At 45.6% G+C, this 25918-nt stretch overlaps 1 protein-coding gene across 3 annotated transcripts in view; it reads left to right on the plus strand.

The window, feature by feature from the left end:
- CAPSL (calcyphosine like) overlaps positions 1-25136 on the plus strand; it is a 34785-nt gene extending 9649 nt beyond the window's left edge. The window contains exons 1-6 of one of the 3 annotated variants that reach the window (XM_072824904.1): positions 3533-3865; positions 8414-8550; positions 12063-12240; positions 12524-12733; positions 17663-17766; positions 24551-25136. In XM_072824904.1, the coding sequence (XP_072681005.1) occupies positions 8414-8550; positions 12063-12240; positions 12524-12733; positions 17663-17764 (627 nt within the window). In that variant the 5' untranslated portion in view covers positions 3533-3865 and the 3' untranslated portion in view covers positions 17765-17766; positions 24551-25136. Of the gene's footprint in view, positions 1-3532; positions 3866-8413; positions 8551-12062; positions 12241-12523; positions 12734-17662; positions 17767-24550 lie in introns of those variants that run through there. The other 2 variants (XM_072824903.1, XM_072824905.1) reach the window with 2 other exon arrangements.
- Positions 25137-25918: the final 782 nt, after the last annotated feature.

Genomic DNA, 25918 nt, shown 5'->3' on the forward strand with positions numbered 1-25918 from the left:
AGCTTGTCTCCCACCTCCTGAGAACGAGCCTGAAGCGCTCCAGTTTCAGCAGCAGCTACCTACTGGTGACATTGCCTTACTCTTTCCTTTAAATGGAAGAATGTTTAAAACCCCACGGAGCTATTGTAGCCACTTTGGGTCCCTTGCTATTGAAATGGTTAATATAATGACACAGGTAACTTAACAGTTACAGAAATGCCTGAAAATGTTTTTTTTTTTTTTTAAGATTTTATTTATTTATTCATGAGAGACACACACACAGAAAGGCAGAGATGCAGGCAGAGGGAGAAGAGGCTCCTTGCAGGAACCCTGATGCAGGCCTTGATCCTGGGACCCCAGGATCATGGCCTCAGCCAAAGGCAGACGCTCAACCGCTGAGCCACCCAGGTGTCCCCTGAAAATATTTTAAAGACAAACCTCACTGCCTGCCTGTGGGGAAACCAGGCTTGATGCCTCAGGAGGCAGGAAGGTCTTTGGGAAGCTTGGGCATCCCTGGGGCGGTTGCTGTTCTCAGAGGGCCGTGCCTGGGTGATGGGCTCCGTAGGCCCGTTTCCCCCGGGTGCACCCTGTCCCCCTGGCGCAGCGCCCCCCGCAGCGGGGCGCAGAGGAGGATCGTGGGGGCCTAACCAGGTGCAGGCATCCTGGAGCACCTCCCTGCCCTGCCTCCTCCCTGCACACCGCCCTCCCCGCCTCTGCTCCCCCTGCCACGCTTGCAGAGCCCTGCCCCCCGTTTCCCAGATTCTGTCCCTACCAACTCCTAGAGGCTAACCCCCCCCTTCTCTACAGTTTAGTCCGACCTGACTAAACCTGCTTCTGCTCCCTGTGCGTCTTCATGCAACCATCCTTTTTCCAAAAGAGGCAAACCAGAAGGGTAGTGTCGCAGAGAACAGAGAGCGAGGGTTCTTCCGAGGCTGGAGGGAGACGTTTCCTTTGGATCTTGCATCGAAGAGGTTGTGGAAGCTCTCGGGGCTTGGTCTTTATGGATGCCTGGGTACAGGATTCCTGGGGCTCTCTGCGCACCTGTGTCTAAGATCCAGCCCTGTGTGCGGATGGTGGGGTGTAGACCCAGGAGAGACAGTCAGAGCCCGAATCAGCCCATTGCCGCGAGAGGGCACCAGAGACCACAGCCTGGGGTTGAGCGCCCCCCCCCCCCCCCCCCCCAAAGGGCTCGGTTTCAGTCTGTCCCTGAACTCGGCAAACAAGACTTCCACTGAGGCTCAGGGAGAGGCAGACGGCCCCGCAGCTTGGCCTTTCCGTAGCGCATCCCGCGCTGATTCTGTTGAAGCCCCAGCCGAGCGCCCCGGCGGCGGCAGGCACCTGTGCCCCACGACAGCCGCAGCGAGGGGGCCTAGCGAGCGCCCCTGTGCGGAGACCTGGTGACCTTTGCTGCGAGGTCCCCTTTGGCTTTGTGGCTGGCGGCCCTGGCCTGGGCCCCGCATCTCCAGGTCTCTGCACGCTCTCGCTGGGTGAACGAGCCCCGGGCCGCTGGGGGTGGGGTAGGGGTGGGGGTGGCCGTAAGCTGGATCCGGCTTTTTTTTTTTTTTATGAACTTCTTTTTTTTAATAATAAATTTATTTTTTATTGGTGTTCAATTTGCCAACATACAGAATAACACCCAGTGCTCATCCCGTCAAGTGTCCCCCTCAGTGCCCGTCACCCAGTCACCCCCACCCCCGCCCTCCTCCACCTCCACCATCCCTAGTTCGTTTCCCAGAGTTAGGAATCTCTCATGTTGTCTCCCTTTCTCATATTTCCTACCCATTTCTTCTCCCTTCCCTTTCACTATTATTTATATTCCCCAAATGAATGAGAACATATAATGTTTGTCCTTCTCCGACTGACTTACTTCACTCAGCATAATACCCTCCAGTTCCATCCACGTTGAAGCAAATGGTGGGTATTTGTCATTTCTAATAGCTGAGTAATATTCCATTGTATACATAAACCACATCTTCTTTATCCATTCCTCTTTCGTTGGACACCGAGGCTCCTTCCACAGTTTGGCTATCGTGGCCATTGCTGCTATAAACATCGGGGTGCAGGGGTCCCGGCGTTTCATTGCATTTGTATCTTTGGGGTAAATCCCCAACAGTGCAATCGCTGGGTCGTAGGGCAGGTCTATTTTTAACTGTTTGAGGAACCTCCACACAGTTTTCCAGAGTGGCTGCACCAGTTCACATTCCCACCAACAGTGTAAGAGGGTTCCCTTTTCTCCGCATCCTCTCCAACATTTGTGGTTTCCTGCCTTGTTAAATGAACTTTTAAAAAAATTCTTTAAAACTTTAAGTAGGCTCCATGCCCACGTGGGGCCGGAACTCACGACCCTGAGATTAAGAGTTGCGTGCTCCCCGACTGAGCCAGCCAGGTGCCCCTGAAAAGCCCACTTAAAAAGCCAGAATTTAAGCAAGCGGAGAGTACCAAGGGGTGGAGGTTGGGTTCTTAGGTGTGATGCACCATTACAGACTCCTAGATACACACACACGTAGGATACTTTTCTGCGTCTGGCCAGTTCTCTCCCTTTCGGGGCTCCAGGAGCGTTAACGGAGCTGATGCGCACCCGGAGTGCGCGGGGGGCGGGGGGGGGGGGAGTGAGCGGCCCCAGGACAGGCGCTGGCGGCGAGCCCGCCCTCTCCTCCACGCTGCACCTTCGCCTTCCCTCCATCTCCCATCTCTTTTCCTTTCTCTGTCCCCGCCGCCGACAGCTCCGTGCAGTCAGCGTGACCTGTCCCCCGGCTGTCCCCAGCCTGTGCCACCTGCCCATCCGTGGTCCACACCGACCCCTAGGGCTCCGCGGCAACCTCACGGCCTCATTGCAGCCCCCGGAGGTCTCCTGTTGCTCTCAGTTCAGGATCCAAACTGCCCGGCAGGTGTCCCAGGCTCCCGGTGACCCGGCGGCACCTGCTTACCTGCCCAGTGTCCTCTCTCTCCAAATCTCCAAATCCCCTTTCCATATTCCCTCCTTACCCCACAACGCTTGGTCTCACCCTTCTGCGATCACCCCCCCCCCCCATACTTGCATTTCTGCACCCGTGCCACTTTTTCTTTCACCTGGGCCTCAGCACTTGGGAGCCGCACGTGCGCCTCCCCCGTCCGCCCCCCACCGCCCTAGCCTGGGGAACGACTCTCTCCCCCAGGATTCGGGCTTGGACGTCGCCTCCTCTGACCAGCCTTCCCGGAAAGCCCCCCCTCCGGGGCCCGGTCACCCCCTCTTCTGGTTTGTGGCGGCTCAGGGGTGGGTTGCTCTCCCGCACCTGCTCCAGAGCACTGTGCTTTCGGTTCCCGCTTCCCCTGCTCGGAACTGAGTCCTTAGTGAACCTTTGCGGAGGCGGGGGTGGGGGGTGGTGGGGGGGTGGTGGGTGGGGGTTGGGGTCATCGGGACCCCGGCCCCGGGAGCTGCGCAGACGCGATGCCAACACCAGGGGGCGCTGCGGCCGCGTGCACGGGTCGGGGGTGGGGTGGGGGGTGCACCGCGAGCCGGTCGCCCTTGGTCACCCTTCCCCCATCGCGGCCTGCCCTGAAACCTCCCAGTTCTTCCCGAACTTTGTCTCGGGTCCTTAATTAACCCCCGGGCTTCGGTGGTTAAGCTTAAAGCAAATGTAAGAGCCTACGCTGTTCCAGGGCTTGCGTCGCAGCGTGACCCTTCCTCCCAGCCCCCGGGACCTGGACACGGCGCGCGAAACACGCTCGCTGTTCGTGGACCGAGTGGTGCCCGATGCCCAAGGCCCGCGGGCCAGGTGCGCCGGCAAGGGTCTGGCAGGAGAGAACGGACTGTTCTTCCCCCTGAATATATCGAAGTCAACTCCAGAGGTCGCCACTCGCGTGGTGTAGGGTCCCCCTGGGGCTGGACCCTGCAGGAGGCTGCCCTGTGAGTGCCCCCCCCCCGCCCCCCCGCGCTCTCGGAGTCTTTCCTATCATTTCACAAAGGCTGGAGGTAGAAGCAGCTCTGCTGGAAAGTCGGGACATCCATGTCTGGGGGGCAGGCAAGGCTTTGGAGCAAGTGGTTTCAGCAGCGCCCACCTTAGAGGCCTAGGGTCTCACTGCCCTAACGCTGTGTGGCTTCCTGGGAGCCACAGGGACCGGGCCCCAGTTGCTTTATCTTTGAAACAGAAATCATAGCTATAACCAGCTCGTGGGGCTTTTATTTATTTATTTATTTATTTATTTATTTATTTATTTTCTTTTTTTAATTTTTTTTAATTTTTTTTTAAATTATTATTTATTTATGATAGTCACAGAGAGAGGGAGAGAGAAAGAGAGAGAGAGAGAGAGGCAGAGACATAGGCAGGCTCCATGCCCCGGGAGCCCGACGTGGGATTCGATCCCGGGTCTCCAGGATCACGCCCTGGGCCAAAGGCAGGCGCTAAACCGCTGCACCACCCAGGGATCCCTATTTTCTTTTTTTTAATAATAAATTTATTTTTTATTGGTGTTCAATTTGCCAACATACAGAATAACACCCAGTGCTCACCCCGTCAAGTGCCCCCCCAGTACCCGTCCCCCAGTCACCCCCCACCCCCTGCCCTCCTCCCCTTCTACCACCCCTAGTTCGTTTCCCAGAGTTAGGAGTCTTCATGTTCTATCTCCCTTTCTGATATTTCCTACCCATTTCTTCTCCCTTCCCCTCTATTCCCTTTCACTATTTTTTATATTCCCCAAATGAATGAGACCATATAATGTTTGTCCTTCTCCGACTGACTTACTTCACTCAGCGTAATACCCTCCAGTCCCATCCACGTTGAAGCAAATGGTGGGTATTTGTCGTTTCTAATGGCTGAGGAATATTCCATCGTATACATAAACCACATCTTCTTTATCCATTCATCTTTTGATGGACACCGAGGCTCCTTCCATAGTTTGGCCATGGGGCTTTTAAAAAAAACTTATATGAAATTTATATAACATGAAATTAGTCATTTAAAAATATGTTGTACATTACTAATGTTGTGCAACCACCACCTGTATCAGGTTCCAAAACATTTTTCTTTTCTTTTTTTTTTTTTTAAAGATTTTATTTATTTATTCATGAGAGAGAGGCAGAGACACAGGCCAAGGGAGAAGCAGGCTCCATGCAGGGAGCCTAAAGTGGGACTTGATCCCAGGACCCCAGGGTCATGCCCCGGGCCCAAAGGCAGGTGCCAAACTGCTAAGCCACCCAGGGATCCCCCCAAAACATTTTCAGCACCGTCCCCATCCTGCCAAATTTCCTGTATCTATTGAGCAGTCACTCCCCATTGCCATCTCCCCTGCAGGCCTTGGCAACAACCAGTCCCATGTTCTGTCCCCACACATTTGACTGTTTCATATAAATGGAATCGTTGCAATATGTGACATTCAGTGTCTGGCTTCTTTCACTTGGCTAAGTGAAACCACCAGGCTTGGTGGTTTTGAGGTTCATTCACAATGTAGCATGTGTCGGTACCTCATTCCTTTTTATAATTGAGTAATATTCTGTTGTTTGGCTTTACTCTCTTGTCTTTGTACATGAAGCTTCTTCTCTCATGAGTGGCTTTGTCCTGTTCTCGGCCTGTTGAATTGCTCCTCACCCCTCAAGGCCTGGTTGAGGCTACTTCCCCAATTCCCATGGCTCTCTGGTCGAGCACTAATCGAGTGTACTTTTCTCACTGTACCATAATAATCCGTGTGTTCTTCACCTTCTCCATCCACTAGTGAAATCTGGGCTCCCCAGGAACAGGGACAGAACTGTGCGTTCATAGCTCCTAGCCGACTCTGACCAACACTGTCTACCCAAAACAAATAGCTGTTGAGTTAGTGAATGAGTAGATTCTTTTCACGTGTGTCAAGTTTTACACTAATACAAAAGGACTAGGCAGTAGGTGGGAACAGTAGATGGTAATGTAGGGTGACTATGATCCTAAACCTGGGTTCACATGGAAGTAGTGCACTGAGAACTTGGGGGCCTTGGACAAGCTGAAGCACGTTCTGAGCATCTGTTCGCCTGCGGATGGGCATTTGGGCTGGGCCTGCCTTTTGGCCATTGTGAATAATGCTGCTGTGAACATGATGGACGTGTATTTGTTTGAGTTTCTGTCTTCCATTCAGCATCCAGGGTTTTTGTGAGGACTGGGCATGTGCTTACCATGTAGTGGAGCGATTGAAGTTATTAATGTCATCCTGAAGGTGTGTAACTAGGGCCCTACACGGGTTCTTTCTCTGGACGTTTCTCACACATGGGAGCCTGCTCTCACTTTCTCCCTTTACTGGTTTTTAGCCTGTGTGTCTCTCTATTCCCCGCCTGCCCCCGTGGCCAGTGTGGCAAACCAGAGAGGGAAGGGAAGGATGACAAAGGCAGGTGGGTGAGTGGCGGGGCTAGCCACTGGGCAGGTAGCACTGAGCGAGGGGAGGGGCAGGAAGGACATCAGGTCAGGAAGGAGCAGACCCTGCGTGGGTGTAAGAATGAGGAGGGCCCTGATCGATCGCTGCCTTTTCTGCTCCAGTGGTGGAAGGGAGGGCGAGGTGCAGCCCCCTGGGAGGCTGGGGCTGGGGCCACTGGCAGCGTATGGTCGGGGCAAGGAGGTACGTACCTCTGGCGAGGCTGGCTGCGTCAGGGAGCAGGAGACCACGAGAGGGACCTGGTGCTTTTGTACAGAAATACAGGACCCTGGTTGTGGCCGAAGCATTCTGTGCGGGTGGCATCAGGGCTAGAAGCTGGGATCAAGCTCCAGGAGTTGTCAGTTTGACGTCAGGTGACAAAATAGTAATAGGAAAATGCAGGTTTTAAGAAAGCTGATGCTGCCAGGGAGGCAGCTGACTTGGGCTGGGGGTGAGATTGTTGGGTGAGCTTGACCACTCTCGGTACAGGCCCCGGGTGCAGGGGGGGACATCTCCAAGACGGGCGCGTGGCCATCTGGAACGCTGGCAGGCACAGCCTTGGGTGCTGGAGGGATCCGCGTAGCTTTGGGCACAGCAGTTTCTTCTTAATGTGGACAGAAGTGGCCACAGGACCTAACAAAGGCCCCCTTCTTGCCCTGGTGTCCGACAGAACTGAGAAGAGTTACCCCAATCCCCACATGTAGTGGGAACCAGTTTGCAGGTCAAGAAGGAGGGAGCCTATGAGCTGGCTCCTAGGAGGTGCGGTAGGAAATGAGACAGTTGAACATTCGCGTCCCTGACTTATCTGTTCTGGTCTCAGTTTCCAGTCTGAGCTTCCCTCTTTCCAAACTTACACAATGAGATCTTTGTAGGGAGAACCGGCCACTTGTCTTGGAGAGGAACAGACTTAGCATGGATCTGGCAGTTGGCATCTCCCATGAAAAGAATCCACTCCTAATGTGGCCCTCAGGGGAAGTGCCAACAGGTGGCCTAGGTTGGGGGCCCCTTGAGCCCAGGGCAGATCCATTCCAACACCACCTTGTCTGCACTTGAAAGCTGTGTCTGCATGCCCCTCAACTGGCTTGCTCCTTCCTTCATTCACAACTCACACTAAGCAGAGTCATTTCTAGACCCCCTCATTTACTGGGTCAGTGAGCTCATGGGAGGTTTAGTTGCTTTTTAGCAGGGAAGAATCTGGATCCTTTAATTCAATCCTTTCATTTGACAGAGGAGGAGAAACCAGAGGCCCTGAGATGTGCTCAGACGTCGCTGGGAGTGGGGTTGGAGACTGGACTAGAACCCAAGTCTCCAGGCTCCCGGCCCAGAGCACTTCCCACTGTCCTGCGGCTTCTGAACGCCCAGGCCCCACTGCAGGAGTCTGTATGTGGGACCTGACCTCCTAGTGGGGAGCCTCACTGCACCCACCCTCTCCTCGTTCTGAATATTTAAAACACAAAAGCCAAACTGTAGAAAAACAAAAAGATATTTTATCTATTTGTCATAAGAGAGGTTGTGTCCAGGAGGGAGTAGTCTATTTACCTCTCTCTGGCCTAAGAATCCAGGTGTTAATGGGCACTAACCTGGTAATCTAAACATGCTAGTTACTGGTAGGGATTATTAAGGCCCAGTGTGGAGAATCTCAGATTATTCTCAGACAGAAACAATAAAAATTAATGTTCGGACCAGAAAGGAGAATATTAAATGTGGAGTCAAAGGGAATATGTAGATGCTAAATAAAAGAATAAAACATATAAGGGTGGCTCAAGAGGAGAGTATGGGAGGGTGGGACTTTTTATGGCGGGAAGAGGGTTTTAGACAAGGTGAAAGCGTCTCTGGGAAAGGCTTTTTATAATCGTTGTCCAGGCTGGAGAAATCAGATGTCTTCAGGACTCGAGACGTAAGAAATATGCCGGGCACATAGTTGGTCTAGCCAAAAGTTGGAAATTCTGGGAGGTTTGAGGCTTTTCCCGGGAAGCAGATGAGAGAGTGTTTTCCTTCTGGGGGAGGCTGCTGTCACCCTACTCAGCCAGAAGCAGCTGGTGAGGACCGAGCTCCACTAATGTGCTGTGAATTCTCCTCCTAGATGGCGGGGACAGCGCGCCATGATCGAGAGATGGCCATCCAGGCCAAGAAAAAGCTCACCACGGCCACCGACCCCATTGAAAGACTCCGACTGCAGTGCCTGGCCAGGGGGTCCGCAGGCATCAAAGGGCTTGGCAGGTAGGATCCCAGCCGTGGGGTGGCAGGGGGATGAAGCAGAGAGGCAGGACACAGCCAGGTGAGGCTATTTCCAGCTGTGTGACCGTGAGCACGTCTTGGCCTCCTAAGTAAGGTCTCTGTTCCCTATTTGTAAAATGCAGTTTGGAGGAATTGATCTTTGAAGTCCCTTGTGACAATTTTTAGTTCTTTGTCCTAGATTCAGCAAGGCTACTGGGACAACTGGAAGTGCAGGGAGGAGCATGGCCAGGTCCTGTAGACACCCTACAGGGCGTGGAGAGAGACGCTCCTGGAAGCTGTGACAATAGGACCCGGCTTGGAAGAGAGAGAAGGTTATTCTCAGGCAGCCCTGTGTTGCTCACCTCCAGGGGGCGCTGAAGTTGCCTGTGGGATGTTCACTGCCAGTGGGTTCTCCGGGCTCTGTAGGGCCTATCCTCCAGCCCTCTGAGGGCGTGGGAAGTCCTCAAGACCAGGACACCTAAGGAGAAAGAGATTGTTGCCCTTCAGTGGGCAGGCCCTGTGCATTCTCTCTCTCTCTTTAAAAATATTTTATTTATTTATTTATTTATTTATTTATTTATTTATTTATTTGAGAGAGAGAGAAAGAGAGAATGTGTGTGTGTGTGTGTGTGTGTGTGTGTGTATAAGCAGGGGCAGGGAGAGGGACAAGCAGATGCTGAGCTGAGCGCAGAGCCTGACCTGGGGGCTCCGTCCCAGGACCCTGAGATCAGGGCCTGAACCAAAATCAGGAGTCAGACACTTAACCCACTGAGCCACCCAGGTGCCCCTGCTGGATCTCTGTTTGACAGATTACAGGAGAGCCTGCCGTGGGCCAGGTGCTTGTACGGTTGTGGGTGAACAAGGCTTCTCCAGGCCCCAGGCAGGACTGAGACTAGAGGAGGTCAACTGTCACAAAAGTGAGAATCTCCGTGGTGGTGGTGTGTGTGTCAGAAGCACAGGGCGCCACAGCAGGGGCATCCAGCCTCACGTGTGGAGGTTATAGACGCCTTCTCTTCCTGTGAGGTACTTCCTGAGCATCGGGGATGTCACAACTGCAGTCTCAAATTCTCAGACTAAGGCCAGTGCTGTCAGAAGCCCAGGCTGTGGCCAAGTGGTCACAGTCTAGTGGGAGGACTAGCCCACTTCCCTTCAATATGGTATCACCCCAACCTCCACCCTCCACCTCTTTCTTCCTGCACCCATATCATTGACCTTGGTGTGAAGCCCGCAGGAACACTGCCCAATCTCCCACTCATTGACATGCTCAGCTGAGTCCTTCTTACTGCCTATGCCCCCACCTCCCACACCAATCCCTGCCAGCCCTTCCCCTGTGAGCCAGCCTATTGGCTCTTTCTTGGCCTTTTGCTCCCATGTGCCCTCTGCCTCTGTCCAATTTATTGGTTTTGCTCTTCCCTCAGTCTCTCCTCAACTCAAGTGGAAGCTGCCCCCTTCTGTTCTCCTCATGATTAGAGGGGGGTTATGGTTTTTTGGGCCCCCAGAAGTAAAGCACCATTTTCATCACCTCATGTTAAGGATGCATACTGTCACCATGACTTATCATTACTGAAGTTGACCTTGATGACCTGGCCGAGTCAGTGTTTGTCTGACTTCTCCAATGTAAAGTTACTGTTCCTCCCTCTTTCTGTATTGTACTATTTGGAAGGAAGTCTCTATGCAGAGCCACACTTTGGAGTGGGGAGGATGCTTCCCTCCTTGAGGGCAGAGAGTATGTGCATGACTTATTTGGAATACTTCTGTTAGAGTAATTTGTTTTTTCCGAATAATATTTATTTATTTATTTATTTAATCATTTATTTAAACCAATATAGATTAATAGGTATTTAGTTTATACTTTGGGTTACAATTCAGCACTATTTTATATCTGAAATTATTGAAATTTGGGTCTTGGAAGCTCTTTCAATTGGCTCCTGTGTCCCTCTGATGTATCCCCATCAAGGTAGTTTTGTTTGCTTTGTCTGGAGCACTTCCTTACTGTCTGGTATAAGATATTCCGAGCTTATCTTCCATATTTCATGCCCCAGTCCTAGAAGCAGACATTTCTCCAAGAAGCCCCATTCCTTTTATTGAAGAATTTTGTTAGAAACCAAGATTGAGGCTCTAGACGTGCTTGTTACTGGGGTGTTACTTCTAGGTTCTCTTAGCTGACAGAACAAGAAAATATATGTGTGTGTGTATATGTACAAATCTGTAGAGATTTTTGTATGTAATCATCTGTGTTTATATGAAGCTAAACATAAATTCATACTAATGTCTCCAATTCTAGCCCATTACTACATCATGCATTAGACCATTCCAGCCTCCTCCCCTGGTGTATCTAAATTTCCAATTCAACAATGATAAACTTAGCTTCCACCATCTGCCACCTATTTACTTAATTGTTCCATTCCAGTATACCTTATAGCATAGCAGAATTGTTAACTCAAATCTCCATGGGAATGTCTTTATCAACTAGGGTCCAGTGCTTATGTGCAGTTCCTTTTGCCTTTTTTTTCAAAGATTTATTTATTCATGAGAGACTCAGAGAGAGAGAGAGAGAATGAGAGAGAGAGAGAGAGAGAGAGAGGCAGAGACACAAGCAGAGGAAGAAGCAGGCTCCATGCAGGGAGCCTGATGTGGGACTCGATCGTGGGTCTCCAGGATCACGCCCTGGGCTGAAGGCAGTGCTAAACTGCTGAGCCACTCAGGGATCCCTCCTTTTGCCTTTAATCCCTATGGACTCTACTCATTTCCACAGTTACTTAAGTCAGCATACCCCACCCCCACCTTCAGTGAGATTGTTTCAAACTTTTGTAATACAGTTAGGTTCTCTTTTCACTATCTGCATTCTTTCCTGGGATCCCCTGACCTCCTAAATAATTTTTTAAAAAATTTGTACACATTAAGGTTTACTCTTTGTACTATCAAGTTCTAGGGGCACTAGCGAGTGCATAGGATCATGTATCCGCCATTATATAATTGCACAGAATAGTTTCACTGCCCTAAACACTGTGGTCCCCCTATTGTCTTCTCCCCTTCCCCTTGTCTATTTTTTTTTATTTTATTTTTTTATGATAGTCACACAGAGAGAGAGAAAGAGGCAGAGACACAGGCAGAGGGAGAAGCAGGCTCCATGCACCGGGAGCCCGACGTGGGATTCGATCCCGGGTCTCCAGGATCGTGCCCTGGGCCAAAGGCAGGCGCCAAACCGCTGCACCACCCAGGGATCCCCCCTTGTCTATTAATTGTCTCCACAGCTTTGACTTTTTCAGGATGTCATAGAATTAGGATCACATAGTACATTTCCTTTTACGAGAATGAATGCTGGGAAGAGGCTCTCCAATTTTGGGAGGAGGGTACAGAACAGAATTCAGGGCATCCGTATTTTACTTTGAAAAACCTTAAGAGTGGTTTATTTTTAAATCTTAATCCTTACACCTTGTTCTCTTCTTTCTTTCTTTCTTTCTTTCTTTCTTTCTTTCTTTCTTTCTTTCGGGTGTGTGTGTATTTTTCTTTAGAATGTTTCGAATTATGGATGACAATAACAACCGAACCCTTGATTTCAAAGAATTTGTGAAAGGGCTAAATGATTATGCTGTGGTCATGGAAAAGCAAGAGGCAGAAGAACTCTTCCGGAGGTTTGATAAAGATGGAAACGGAACAATAGACTTCAACGAATTCCTTCTCACGTTAAGAGTAAGTGGCCTCATGAATCACTGTATCTGCTGAGTTTGGCTTTCACATGGTTGGGGTTGGCTATTTTGAGGTTTTGTTTTCAGAAGTTGTCAGTGCACTGTGGAGGAGATGGGAAGGAGATTGATAACAGGTTTAGGGACTTTCTGAAGTAATTGTCATGCACGTTGTTTAACGGCACGCAAACCATGTCATACAACCGAGAGGAATCAGGTATTTCGTGACGTATGATACAAAGCAATCTCCTTTGTGTTGTCTACGTATGTGTTTTTTTCTATTTACCTAGCCTCCAATGTCTAGAGCCAGAAAAGAGGTGATTATGCAAGCTTTTAGGAAGTTAGACAAGACTGGAGATGGCGTTATAACCATTGAAGATCTTCGTGAGGTGTATAATGTGAAACACCACCCTAAGTACCAAAATGGAGAATGGACAGAGGAACAAGTATTCAGGAAATTTCTGGATAACTTTGATTCACCCTACGATAAAGATGGATTGGTAAGTAAAAGAGCTTAACTTAAGTGGAATTCCTTCTCTCAAATTTGTAATTGTAATTACGAAATAGGTCCAAAGCCTTAAAAAATACGTGTAACATATTCCTTATAAATAGAAGTAAAATATTTCCTGTAGAGACTGTCTGGAAAGTTGGGAGAGAAAGTGATAAGATATGTGTGTGTGCACATATATTGGTAAGGGATCCGCATACAGCTAAATACCCATCATCTGGAGAATGCGGTATTTTGATTTATTGCTCCAATTCACGGTTACCATACTTACCACACTTGACCAGCCACATTCCGAACTAGACTACTACAAAACCTATTTAACTTCAAAATGAAACCATAATTTAATTTTTTTTGGAACATGATTCAAAAGGTATTTCAGGATGTGGCAGTGCTTTTCACACTCATCCTTACAACATCATTTATCCTCACACTTTACTATGTAGGAGTCCCATTTAAGGGAGGCTTTCAGTAAAGGGAATGCCGGGTAACAGAATTTACTTTGATTTCATCTTTACTGGGCTTTGAGATCAACTTGCATTTCTAAACTACAGTGAGCTTAAAAACACAAGCAACCACTCCACCCCCATTAACTGGTATCTTCAAGTTACAAACCCATAGCTTGGTAAGGTGAGGAATTATACCTCTGCAACTGTGTCCAAGCTAAGATGACAGTGCCATTTGTCTTTTTCTTTTTTCTTTTTTTTTTTTTTTAAGATTTTATTTATTTATTTTAGAGAGGGGGAGACAGAGAGCACAAGAGAGCACAAGCATGAGTGGGGGAGCAGGTGGGGAGAGGGAGAGGGAGAAGCAGGTTCCCCACTGAGGGGGGAGCCTGATGAGGGACTTGATCCCAGGACCCTGGGATCATGACCTGAGTCGAAGGCAGAGCCCAAGTGACTGAGCCACCCAGGCACCCCTTCTGTCTCTTATCAACAGCCATAAGTGGACATTTGAATTCAGCCCCAGTTCTGCTGGTAGGTGTCTTTGGAAGCTCTGATGATGGGGTAGGGAGCATTCTTCTCAGCTGACAGAGCAGCCGAACTCTGGGGAGGGTTCCTCCCAACCCCTGCCTCACACAGGAAGGAGTAGTGAGCAGGAAGAGAAGATGGCAATGATAGGAACAGGAAACAAGGCTTCCCCTTCTGAAGGGAGTTTCCCCCAACTTTTTCGATGAAACTTCATGCTAAGTCTTATTAGCACAGGGTCAGGGGACTAGGAAGGTGACCTTTTTTTCCTTCCTGCTGACATTTTCCCACTGGGGACAGAGAAATACCCTTCATTTTAGTGAAGGGATTAGAAGTGGATGAAAAGAAAGGGAGGTGGGCGGTACCTCAATTCTGTAGGGCAGCCTAATGCTTAGGGACAGAAATAACAGAATCGAACCATATGTTTTCTTCCAACATTGCTGGCTTTTGATCTCTGCAATGGCAGTGGAAAAATAGTCAACTGCCATTTCCCCAAATTAGCCCACCTCCACATGAGATCCCTGGGTGTGCTTGCCTTCTCTCTGCAGGTGGTTCCTTCTCCTCGTTGCCAGGGGAAACCTCAGCTGCCCTTTGCTCTAACCCAAGTCAAAGTGGCCGGTTGTTATGATTCAGCTGATTTAAAGTTCCCACCGCTGTCCCTTTCAACATTTATTTTAACAAGCCACCTTAAGTTCTCAAATGCTCATAAAGATCCTTAGGGTTTTTAGCAGTTATAGTGTTTGATACTACCCGAGTATCACAGACCCTGTGCGAATACCCAGCTGACTGTTCCTGCTCATTATCTGGAGTATGTACTGCTGGCTGTACTGAAGAACTTCAGAATCTATTTGTGGGTGGAGATGGAGGATTTGCAGTTTTAGTAAAAGTGCCCTAGATAATTCTTATTCACATTCATATTTGAGATCCTTGTCCCTGAAAGATTCAGAAGTGCCTATTTTTAATCACTACATATGATACGTATAATATCATGCACAAGAATCTCATGTGACATAATTATGGATCTGGATCATTTATTGAGTACTTATCTACAGGGTATTGTGTTAAGGGACATCATGAAAATGTTTCTGAAAAATGATGTGTGATTCAGACTTTTGCACACTGAATCATATTTTAAATGCACAAGGTAACTGTTGATGTAAACAAACTCCACGGCAAATTTTTTTATGAAGAGAACAATTAGTTCTTAATTTATCTTTTCCAAATTGAGTTGTCTTATACATTAAGATTTCTTATAGTAAAGCATAGCTATGTTTGAAGCCAGTGCACTCATTTATGGTTAAAAATATATAGTGGATATCCAAGTAGGACAGAATTCAGAAAAAGGCAAGAAATTCATCATACTCCCCAGCTAAGGATGGTGCTTAAATTTGTGGACTTTTAATAATGTAGGCTAAGCTCTCAAGTAGTCATAAAGGCTCCTGGGGTTTACAGCAGCCATGGATTTGGATGTAACGGATCCCATCCTAATAATCCCCACATCCTGCTCTCAGAGCAGCCTGTGCACCAGAAGCCATGTGGATGGAGGTATGAAAGCAACCAAATAATGTGTGAAGTGAACCTTCCTCATTCAAGTTCTTTTTTTTTTTTTTTAAGATTTATCTATTTGAGAGGGAGGGGGAGAGAGAGAGAGAGAGAGAGCATGAGCATGGGAAGGGGCACAGGCAGAGAGAGAGAAAATCTCAAGCAGACTCCTTGCTGATCAGACCTGAGCCAAAACCAAGAGTTGGGCACAAAACCTACTGAGCCACCCAGCCTCCTGCCTTTCTATCCCTAAACTCCACCCTAGTTGAGTGGGACTTTCACTTTTTGTTTAATATATAGATTTGAAAATTTTCATTTATATATGTTATCTTACAACCACAAATATATTTTAAAAATCTCTCAGAAGTAGATTAGCCTTTGAGAGAATATGGGTCTTGTTGTCTTATCTATCTCATGTAGATGTTTTTAATAATTAAAATTATTTTAAATATGCTACCGAGTGTATATAAATGATCTCAAACTTATTTTATGATTTTTTAAAAAATCAATCTTAAACAGAGTAAAAGGTGCTGTACTCTGTATCATGACTCAAATATTTCCATTGCTTCCACCTACAACCTTCTCCATTATATAACAAATATTCTATTAACTAGGAGTAGCACAGTCTAGAGGCTGACCAAGAGCAGGGGTGTGCACTTTCTCACTTTTTACTAAATGTCCAACAAAATAATTAAGTAGTCATAGTTATTATTACTGAAAAGTAATTTACTATGATGAGGGCAAGTGTGGGGAAATCATAGGGTTTGTGATTCAGGCGATTCTCAGTGTAAGTTGAGTCTCGGGAAATAAGCAGACACCTCATCCAATAATAACTGATGGCCTTTTCTGAAATGATCAAACATATTAGCTCTAAAGTCTGGTTTTATGTAACCTGGCTTCCAGATGAGGTTGAATGCTGGATAACAGGGGAATGCAATGGAGGACGTGAGTAAAGAAATTGAAGAAAGGAGAACATTAGTGGTATTTTAATTTTAATAAAAACTATGCACATATTTCTTTCTACTTCTAGACCCCTGGAAAGCCCAACTTACCTCTTAGTTCTGTCCAATGACTTTCTTCCCTCTGCATTTTACTATTTTGGGGTTGTGTGGGGAGTAGGTAAGGGAGAGAAATAGGGATCCTGTGACTTTTTTTCTCTGTTCACTTAAAATTGCAGCACAAAAGGCAAATGGGTCACTCAGCTTGTGTGATTCTTAGAAGATGTAGGTAGGCACTCCGTGGGAGAGGGGTTTTGAATTATTGATGAGTTTCACTTTTTGTGATGTTTTTAATCCCTTGTGACGCTTAAGATTGAAGGCTCACTAGAGAACAATAAATTTCCTAAACAGCCATCATTATTTGCATCTGTGTCCTCCCATGTAAGCCGGGCTGTACTTTCAGTTAAATTGATTGGTCACAGAGCTCAGTCAAACAGGAAGGCTGTTCTTTCCCTGAGTCACTTAAGTATGTCAGCCAGTATGGTTGAAATGCAGTGTACATATTGCCTATACCTCTTAAAAAATTAGATTGAGGGGCGCCTGGGTAGCTCAGTTGGGTTAAGGGTCTGCCTTCAGCTCAGGTCATGATCTCCAGGTCCTGAGATGGAGCCCTGCATCAGCAACCAGCTCAGTGGGGAGTCTGTCTCCCCTTCTCCTTCTGCCCCTCCCCCAGCTCATGCTCTCCCTCTCTCTCTCTCTCTTGCTCTCAAATAGATAAATAAAGTCTTAAAAAAATAAGATTGAGAACTGCTGTTTCTTCTTTCTAGAAGGAAAGTCATATAAAATTCTAGCCTAGATAAACACAAATTGATATTCCAAAAGACAGTTACAGGCACAGGATGGAGAGAGGACCCAGGGTGGTGTGGGGAGACATGGAGAAGGGGGGTGCCTTGTTTTTCCTTCTCACTTTCTGCCTTGAAGTAAGTTCTATCTTTGAAAAGAATGAAGCCAAAGAATATTTAACTAGAAATCTGTTTCTTTATCCACAGGACAGAATTCCACTTCCTGAAACGTTGCTTGCCCGGACTCTAGGACCTGTGGCGCTATATCTGACATGTCACAGAAAGCCCGTACTAACTACCACCAAAGAAACTTGTTTCTTATTCTGAGTTTCAGTCTCACATTTCCGAACAGAATATGGGCTCCTGCTGTAGAGAAAGGCGAGAACCTATATCTCACTTTCCATTTAGGTTGGTCTGGAAATTTTCGAGACTTTCTACCCATGTTCCCCTCCTGCTACCCCTCACGGTCATCCTCAGTGTGATTGTTTCCTCTTGTCTGAGATCTTATTCTTGATCTGTGTCACTAAAAAGCCTTGACCAAAGTTTCCCTCCCATTTACAGGTACTGGAGATGGGCCTCTGCTGAAATGCTGGGAAGCAAAATTTTGTTTTTGTTTCTGACTTTTTCACTGCAGGTGACCCCCGAGGAGTTTATGAACTACTATGCAGGAGTGAGCGCGTCCATTGACACGGATGTGTATTTCATTGTCATGATGAGAACTGCCTGGAAGCTCTAAATGTAGGACCCGGGGACCAGGGCCTTGGGTACAGCTACGTGGCTCCAAATGATTAAACATCAGCCCCAAACCGGGATCACATTTGATTTAATGTTCATCCCAGTGTGTCTTTTATGTCGACACATGCTGCATTTTCTAGGGCAGAAATGACACTATGTAGTTAACTGTGACTTCACTTCTGTGAAGCTTTTTCCTTAGCTCTGATAGAGGAATTAAATTAAAATAAGATTCAAAAAGATCCTAAAGCCAGGCTCTAGGGTACATACACATGTCCAATAAACATGGGTGCCCATTAATAAAAGTTTGAATATTTAATTACAATATCCACCCATGTACCCACAGGGTGCATCTTCACTTCCTTTTAGATGGCCCATTTCTAGGTAAGAGAATTCACCTGTTTTTATAACGGACTGTAAATCGTTAAGTGCATCAGTTCCAAATTGGGGACCAGAAGAGAACCACACATTAGCCTCAATTTTTATACCTGAGTCTTGAGTTTCTCTGCCAGTGGTTTAGGGAAGCCTCAGTTTGGCGAATAGATTTAGAATGACATTTTTGGGTCATCTAAAGTTTCTGTGAGAGAGGAGGCTATTTCCTTGAGCAGTAGAGCTAGGACCATCCTAGTGGTTAAAGTTTGAGGCTGGGCTGTGCTCTCAGATTTTATGTGGGTGAGTGAGCAGACCGTATCAACAAACCTTTGTCCGGTGGAATGTTCATCTCCCCGCTCCCTGCCATGAGCCAATAATGTTGATATTCCCACCAGTACAAGGGCGTGAGGTATGACATAGACAAGGATCGCAGGCCTACTCCAAAGAGGGTTTTCCATCTTATACTTCATGGCCCAGAGCATTCTCCTTCCAGTTCTAAGCTTTAGCTTCATATTGTCAATGTGAGAATCCCCAGGAATGGCTTCCAAGCAAAGGCAGCCACAGCTACTAGCAAATAGATATTGAAACCACCACTGCCCCTCTGTGTGTTCTGTGTCTGGGGCCAGAGGTCAAAGCACAGGGACCAGCCTCTTGGCTATGCTGCTGGAGGTAATGACCACCTGCTTTGTTCCTCAAGGACAGTCCTTTTTGCCACCTCTGTCCCTAGCTGCAGTCATTCCCTCATTTGGAGACATGGATTGGGATAATAGTCCACTTTAAAATCCCATGTATAGAAGTGGCTCTGGGTTTATGGTCAAACTCACTTGCTGTATTTTGTACCAAAACACTTGTTTACTTTTTATCTCACAGACTTGGAAGTGGAGATCAAGATACACATTGATTTACAATTTGTTAAAGCAGGTGTTTCCAGATGAGAATTGTAGCAGCTTGTTTGTCGTCAAGAAGCTAATCTCCCACTTATTCTGATAACAGGCTGGACAAGTGACCTTTTTCTTGAGGATGGGAGCAACCCTAAATTATGGGAAGCTAGCTTTTCAGAAACTAATTGCACACGTATGGTTTTCCCATGACTTTATTATCTAGGCATATATAAAGATGAGCAGGCCAAAAGATGCCAAGTGTTATGAAGAAATATATAGAAATGAGGTAGAAATCCAGAAATGATTATGATGGAATGTATAGGGAAAATATCCATGTTTTCTGTAATCTACACCTTTGCAGATTATGGCAAAGGAGAGGTTCTAGTTTTCTGACATGATTTCAAGCTCACTGCTCTAGATAGATCTGTGTCTTTGATTTTGGGAATGACTCATGCCTCTGCTTAACTGGGGCCATAGTGTTAGCATGTGATTCTGAACAAGGACTAGGTTGTAGCTATCAGCTTCGTCTTCCCCAGTCGTACTTTTGCTTCCTGTCTAATTGGGGCACAGCTATCAGATTTCAGATAACCTATACCTTAGAGTGTATTTGGCCACATTTGGTTGTCTCTCTTCCATCAGGTCAGGTTCTGGGCCCACAAGCAAGGATTCCACCAAGGTCTACCCCCCAGCCCCAGCGGGGAGTGCTCCACTCCTATTCTGAGTCTTATCTGTGATTTCTGACCTAGTCAGGACTCACTCATTAGAGAAATAAAGTCATTTAAGAAAAATCATCCACTAACAACACTTTTCTGGATGTATTTTCTGTTTATTTAACTTACGCAATTTAAATATTACTCCATTTGCAATTAAAGGTAAATACTAAGGTCAGAAGATAAAACACAATAAAATATCCTCAATCCTTAGGATTCCTACCTGGACCCCAGATAGAAAATAAACAGACAAGCCGAAGAGAAGAGGATGAGCTTGGCAGCTTTTCATGAAACAGAAACAGTGTACGTAAAAATTCTGAGAATCAGGATTGGCCAGAGTAAGCCACCAATATCGGTACTGAATCTGGATTCTAACTCCCCCGAAAGGCAAACGTAGGCAAGAACAGAGGTCTGCCCCTAACCAGCTTCTTCAAGGACTGGTTCCCATCCTGCCTGAATTCCATTCAGAGTGCAAGTGAGTAATCTAAGAAGCATTGGTGTTGTAGCCTGAGTCTGTACGGCTGATTTTCATAGACATTCAAACCTCGATAGGAGTTTTTCCCAGACCCAAATGGCACTCTGGAGGATGCTGCATGGCTTTTTGTGGTTTGGTGGCAGCATGGAGTAGTGCTTCATACCCTCATAGCAGCTTCTTGAGGCAGAGCTGGGTCCCCAACAGGTAAGCTACAGATTAGCTTTGTCACATTACAGTTTTAGGTTAAATATATCCCATCACTAAATATTTATTGAGTCACTGCTGTGTGTCCTGCTCTACTCTGGGCTGTGGGGACACAAGGAAGGGGCAAGGATAAATGTAAATAAAACCACTGGTTTTGAAACCCAACTAACAGCCCAACTGTTAAGAGATTGGAGAGGAGGGGAAGCCTCGGCACTGAAGCCAGGATAGTTAGGGCCCTTTCTTTGGCAACGTGTTGCAGAACCATGTGGTAAATTTAATGAACGTAGACAATCTATCAAGGCACTGCCAGGAAAATACCCCTCTATTCTTGGAGGCAGATCATTGTGTCAGCCGTTCCCTTCTCTTGGCCAGTGTGGACTGCCTTACTGAGCCATGAGCGTACAAGTAGGTAATGATTCAACCCTCTGTAGGCAACTGACAGATGCAATTTGTTCTGCTGATGTTTAATCAAGTGGAGAGATGATATTAACCAAATACGTATTCTTGGCTGGTATGTGGGCGTCCTTCTGCTCCTTCTTCATGAAATTCTGCTAACACCCTCCGAGTGGTATACCTTTCTGGATTTATGAACAACTCTCTGGGGCAGAGAATGAAAAACCCCACTAATTCAAATTTCTCAGATCAGTCAACAAACTCGCTTTCCTGGAAATTATAGGCTGTACTTGTAAATTAAGAGTGTGTTGAAAGAAGCAGCAAAGTTGCAAATTTTAGAAATGCTTATGATTCAGGGGAAAACAAAGGTGCCGAGGATCTGATAGATGGTCATAGAATGTTATCTTCACGTAACCGATCCTTTGGAAAGCCAGTGTTTCTAAGAGTGGTTCTACTCCTCCAAGTCGCTGATGTGGAAACTCCGTAACCTTGATAGAGATAGCTAGTTCTTTCCACATCATAAAAAAACCTCACTAAATGAATCCCCTAAAATTATGTCTTATAAAACAGATGACGGGTGAAATCTGTTGAAAGAAACATAAACAAATGATTGATGGGGGTTCTGAGAACACTGCTGTGTGAGAAGAGTTCTCTTGCCACCTCAGTTGGTGCGGTGAGAAGCTTGTGGTGAAGCAGCTCTTCCTCTCTGAGAATAGCATGACCTTCTTGTTTTATTTTCACACCTGCTTCGCCAAAGCCAGTATCTTCCCTCAGCAGAATAGAGTGGAAGGTGCTCTTTAGGAGTGAAACTCACCGAGAATATGAACCACCGACCAGTAGCTGAGGTTTTGATAATGGACCTTGCAACTACCAGAAAGGTATATTGTATCAGGGAAAGAAAATCTCAAAATGTACTGGCCTACTTTCTTTTGTTCTAGATTCTTCTTACTCTTCACAAATGGAATTTATTCGTTTATGATTTCTCTGGAGTATGATACAAATTCTAACAGCCATTGAACATGGTTGATGCAATTTCTGCTTCACCAAAGTTCTTGTGAGCACCATGGGTTTCCTGTTCCCACTCTCCTCCCAACATGGGCACAAGTGGCGCACAGCTCAGATGTGCATGGGTTGGACCCATTATGCTGCCCATGTAACTGTCATTCACCTCCAGTTTTGTTCTGCATAAGAACCCATAAAAAATTTAAGTCACAACCCTGTGACTCAGAGCTCAAGCACCCGAAATTTTGAGGCAAGATCTGAGTATGTAGTTTGTAATCCTGTCATGAAAGACTTGACTAACTTTTTCTTTATAAACCTTAACACTTGGCACTCAGACACTGGTATTGATTCTGGGAACATCTTGATCTTAAACTTGAAAGGTTGGAGTTGCTGGTCTCCTAGAAACACTCGGGGCACATGCAGAACTGATGCCAGTCAGTGCTCTCAGAGAGCCTTAGAACAGAAAAAGGAACCTGTAATTGAGGGAAAATGACAGATGGCAGAGTGGCTTGTTCTTGCCGGGGTGATAGTGAGCCTCAGAGTGCTTCCACCTTGATGCTATAAAGTGCAGCGCAGATGCAAGGCATTACCAAATGTCAGGCATTGCCTTATGAAACCCAGATCATTCTTTTTTTTTGTTTCCAAGGGGACTGCAGAATAAACTCTGTTCCACAGATTTCATTAGGCCTAAAATCTCATTTAGCAATATCATTCAACATCCATTTATTTAAGATTATCTTTTTTTTAAGATTATCTTTGAAGCTGCACAGTAGATACAGTAAATTACCAATAATTTCAGCTCCACTAATTGAGCTCACTCAGATAGGGTTTGAGTGAAAATTTATTTCTGTTTCATCTGTACTAAAAAGAATCATTATTAAGCAAGTCTGTATAGAAAGATTATAAGAGCTGTGCCTGCTTATGTTCATATATGTTTTACAGATACTTGGAAATATCTATTTACATATAAATGTCATTAATATGGTAGTCATAAAAAGTTCCCACATATCTGAAAACAGTCCTAGGCCAGTTGCTCGGTGGCAATACTTTATTTACCTAACGTGACACAAACTATTTTCTAGATAGTGAGGAGTTCCTCTAAGTAAAGCCTATCCTGATAGTATCCTTAGTAGAAATTGAAGTTGAAAAGCAATGTTTTATAAATCAGAATTTCTATGACATTTATGATATTAATCTTAAAATATTTGGTTAATAAGCTGTACATGCTTATAGTGGTAAGTGCTTTCGAGCAAAAATTTGTCATAATGGCCATAGTTAGGATATGACTTCAAGGGACCAGAAACTGATAAATTTTTGAGCTACAATGTTAGAAACAGTTTAATATCTAATGCCAACTTTGTCTTTTTATCACTGCATCATACTGTGCCTTGCCATTAACATGATTCTGATTTAGTAACATTTCTCCAATTGAAGGCTTGACACATTAACAACTCTTATACTAAAAGAGTTCATCTAGCTTTTGTTTCTGTTTTAAAGTCTTTCCAAAACATTTTTCTTCTTAATAGCTAACATATTAGATATTAGATATTAGATATCATGCTTCTTTAAAAGTTTACTTCCTAGATGGTGCTTTTGGATCATTTAAAAATGTTACTTGGGTGACATTTCATTTGCAGGTGATGAAATTTCTTCTTTGAAAATGAGAAGGCCCTGCTCAAATTGTACTTGCTCATGCTTTTAAGAGGACAAAATGTAACTTACCCCCCTAAAATTATTGTGACAGCCAAGAATGAGAGTTTGAAAATTTGATGTTAATATTCCTTTTCCTGCAGGGTTGGATCACTCTCATCTAGCAGGCCAAGCAAGTTCCCACAATACCCAGCCTCTGAGTGGTACCCCTAGGACTGTGGGGAATAGGACAACTCTGTGTGGCTGGTATTAAGGATTGGGGGAGGTTAAGAGGAAGGAGAGAGAAATGGAACTTAGGGGCTGATTTCTGCTCTTTTAATTTCGTTGCCCATTATAGGATGCACAGGGCCAATTATGAAATACTAACACATATCCTGACCAAATTGAGAAGTTTGTCTTTTAGCACCTCCCATATGGCTAGTGCCTTCCATCTTGCTATTGAATCCCAGGCATTGTGGATTCTGGGGTGCCCAAGAATCCTGGGAAATGCCCCATCCTCTAGTTCTATCCTTATTTATGTGATTGGTCTAAACTTTCTTTCCTTAAAGAGCTTTGTATCTGTGCATGCATGCTATAAATTTCTCTATTGTAAAGAATTAGTGATAATCACAAGTATGATCACATGAAGTATGCTCTAGAGTAGCACTGTCCCATAGAACCTCCTGGGATGGTGGAAATGCTCTACATCTGTGCTCTCCAAGATGTCAGCCACTAGCCACAGATGGCTACGGAGCAACTGAAATATGTTAGTGCAACTGAGAAATTCAATTTTTCATTATGTTTAATTTTAACAAATTTAAATTTAAAAAGCCATATGTGACTAGTGGCTACTGTATTGGATAGCACAGTTCTAAAAATTTTTATCTTAATGCAAAAAATGATAGCCAGTAGGCAGGTGGGTCTTTGGCAGACCTTGCAGACACCCCACCTCAGAGGAGAAAGGTGAGCCAGCTTCCCTGGTCCCCAGTTACCTGACTGCTTGACTGCTGTGGCAAATCAGACTGCATAGAAAATATTTCATGGAGAAGGTAAAATGCTCTATTATGTCTCACATATTTTGACACCATCTCCTTTTTTTTCCCCTTGCCTTTTATCCCCCTCAGGTTTCAAAAGAAGAATTTTTGAACTATTATGCTGGTGTTAGTGCTTCTATTGACACCGATGCCTATTTCATTTTAATGATGACAAAATCCTGGAGATTATGAATTTCTGTCTATTAATTCTTTTGGAAATCGGAGACTCTCAGAGAGTGGAATGACTTTGAAAGAAGTCCAGTGCTATAGATTTTTGACAAGGTGTAAACTAAAGTTTCTGAAAGATCTAGGGTTTTAAAAGCAATAGATCTTCAGTCACCTTACTTAATGGCCTGGGACATATTCATTTGCTTAAATGCCTGAGGATATATTTTTAAATCAGAAAGAAAGGAAGAACTGAAGGAAGAAAGGAAGCCATGAAGTGAGATTGGAAAGTCGTTCTTAGGTGAAATAATGTACCCCTTGTTATAGTCGTTTCTCTCACAGGGGTAAATGTAGGTGTTTCCCCACACCTTTACTTATTCTGTCTTTGGAGTCTTTAGCAGGAGGTGATGATGAAAAGATTGGGGGATCATCTGATTGTGTAATGTTTCCGAGCTTACTTATTTTAATGTGTTTCTTGGCGAATACAAATAAAATTTATTTTATTCTGAAATCTAATGGCCTTCCCCCCCACCCCCATCTTCATACTTTAATCTACAGATATAAAGTCAGCAAATGCCCACACATGCATGAACAGGGGACATGAGTGATTTTGGTGATGAAAGCAAAGTGAGTCCAGTTGGCCTCCTTGGTGGAAGGCTGGGCTTTTATGGAGTGAGTTCACTTCCTGGATCAACCTATTAGGACGAAAAGCAGTGTGCAGGGAAATCGAAGTGCCCATGAGAATTCTTGGAGGTTTTTTGGAACTTTAGGGTATATTGATGAGGAAGACTTTGAAACTGTTTTGAGAATTTGCCTTTGGAACCCACTTTTAGGCTCCTCCACAAGGAAGGTAATACCAGGTTTCCTGACCATTTAATAATATCTGCTTCACAGGAAACAAAAATGGCCGGGAGCCGACTACACATAAAACCACAGACGTTTATCTTGGAAAAGATGAAGAAATGAGGTGGGAGAGGAGATGAAAGACTGAGCTGGGCTTCTCAAACTTTGATGAGCCCCCAAATCACTGAAAGATCTTGTTAAAATGCTAATTCTGATTCAGAATTCAGGAGTGGATTTAGCCTTTCTAACAAGCTTCCCTGTGATGTTGATGCCTCTGGTCTTGATCTGTGATCTCTGGTCTTCCCTGTGATGTTGATCCCTCTGATGCCTCTGGTCTGGTAACACGGCCAGTAGCAAGGGTTAGAGATACCAGCGTGAATATTTCCAGTGATTTTGGTTTATCCAAAATTTGATTTTGGCCATCTCTAGTTGGCCATCATAATTTGTGAG

This window comes from Canis lupus, chromosome 4 (assembly GCF_048164855.1).
Source record: "Canis lupus baileyi chromosome 4, mCanLup2.hap1, whole genome shotgun sequence".
Classification (NCBI taxonomy): Eukaryota; Metazoa; Chordata; class Mammalia; order Carnivora; family Canidae; genus Canis; species Canis lupus.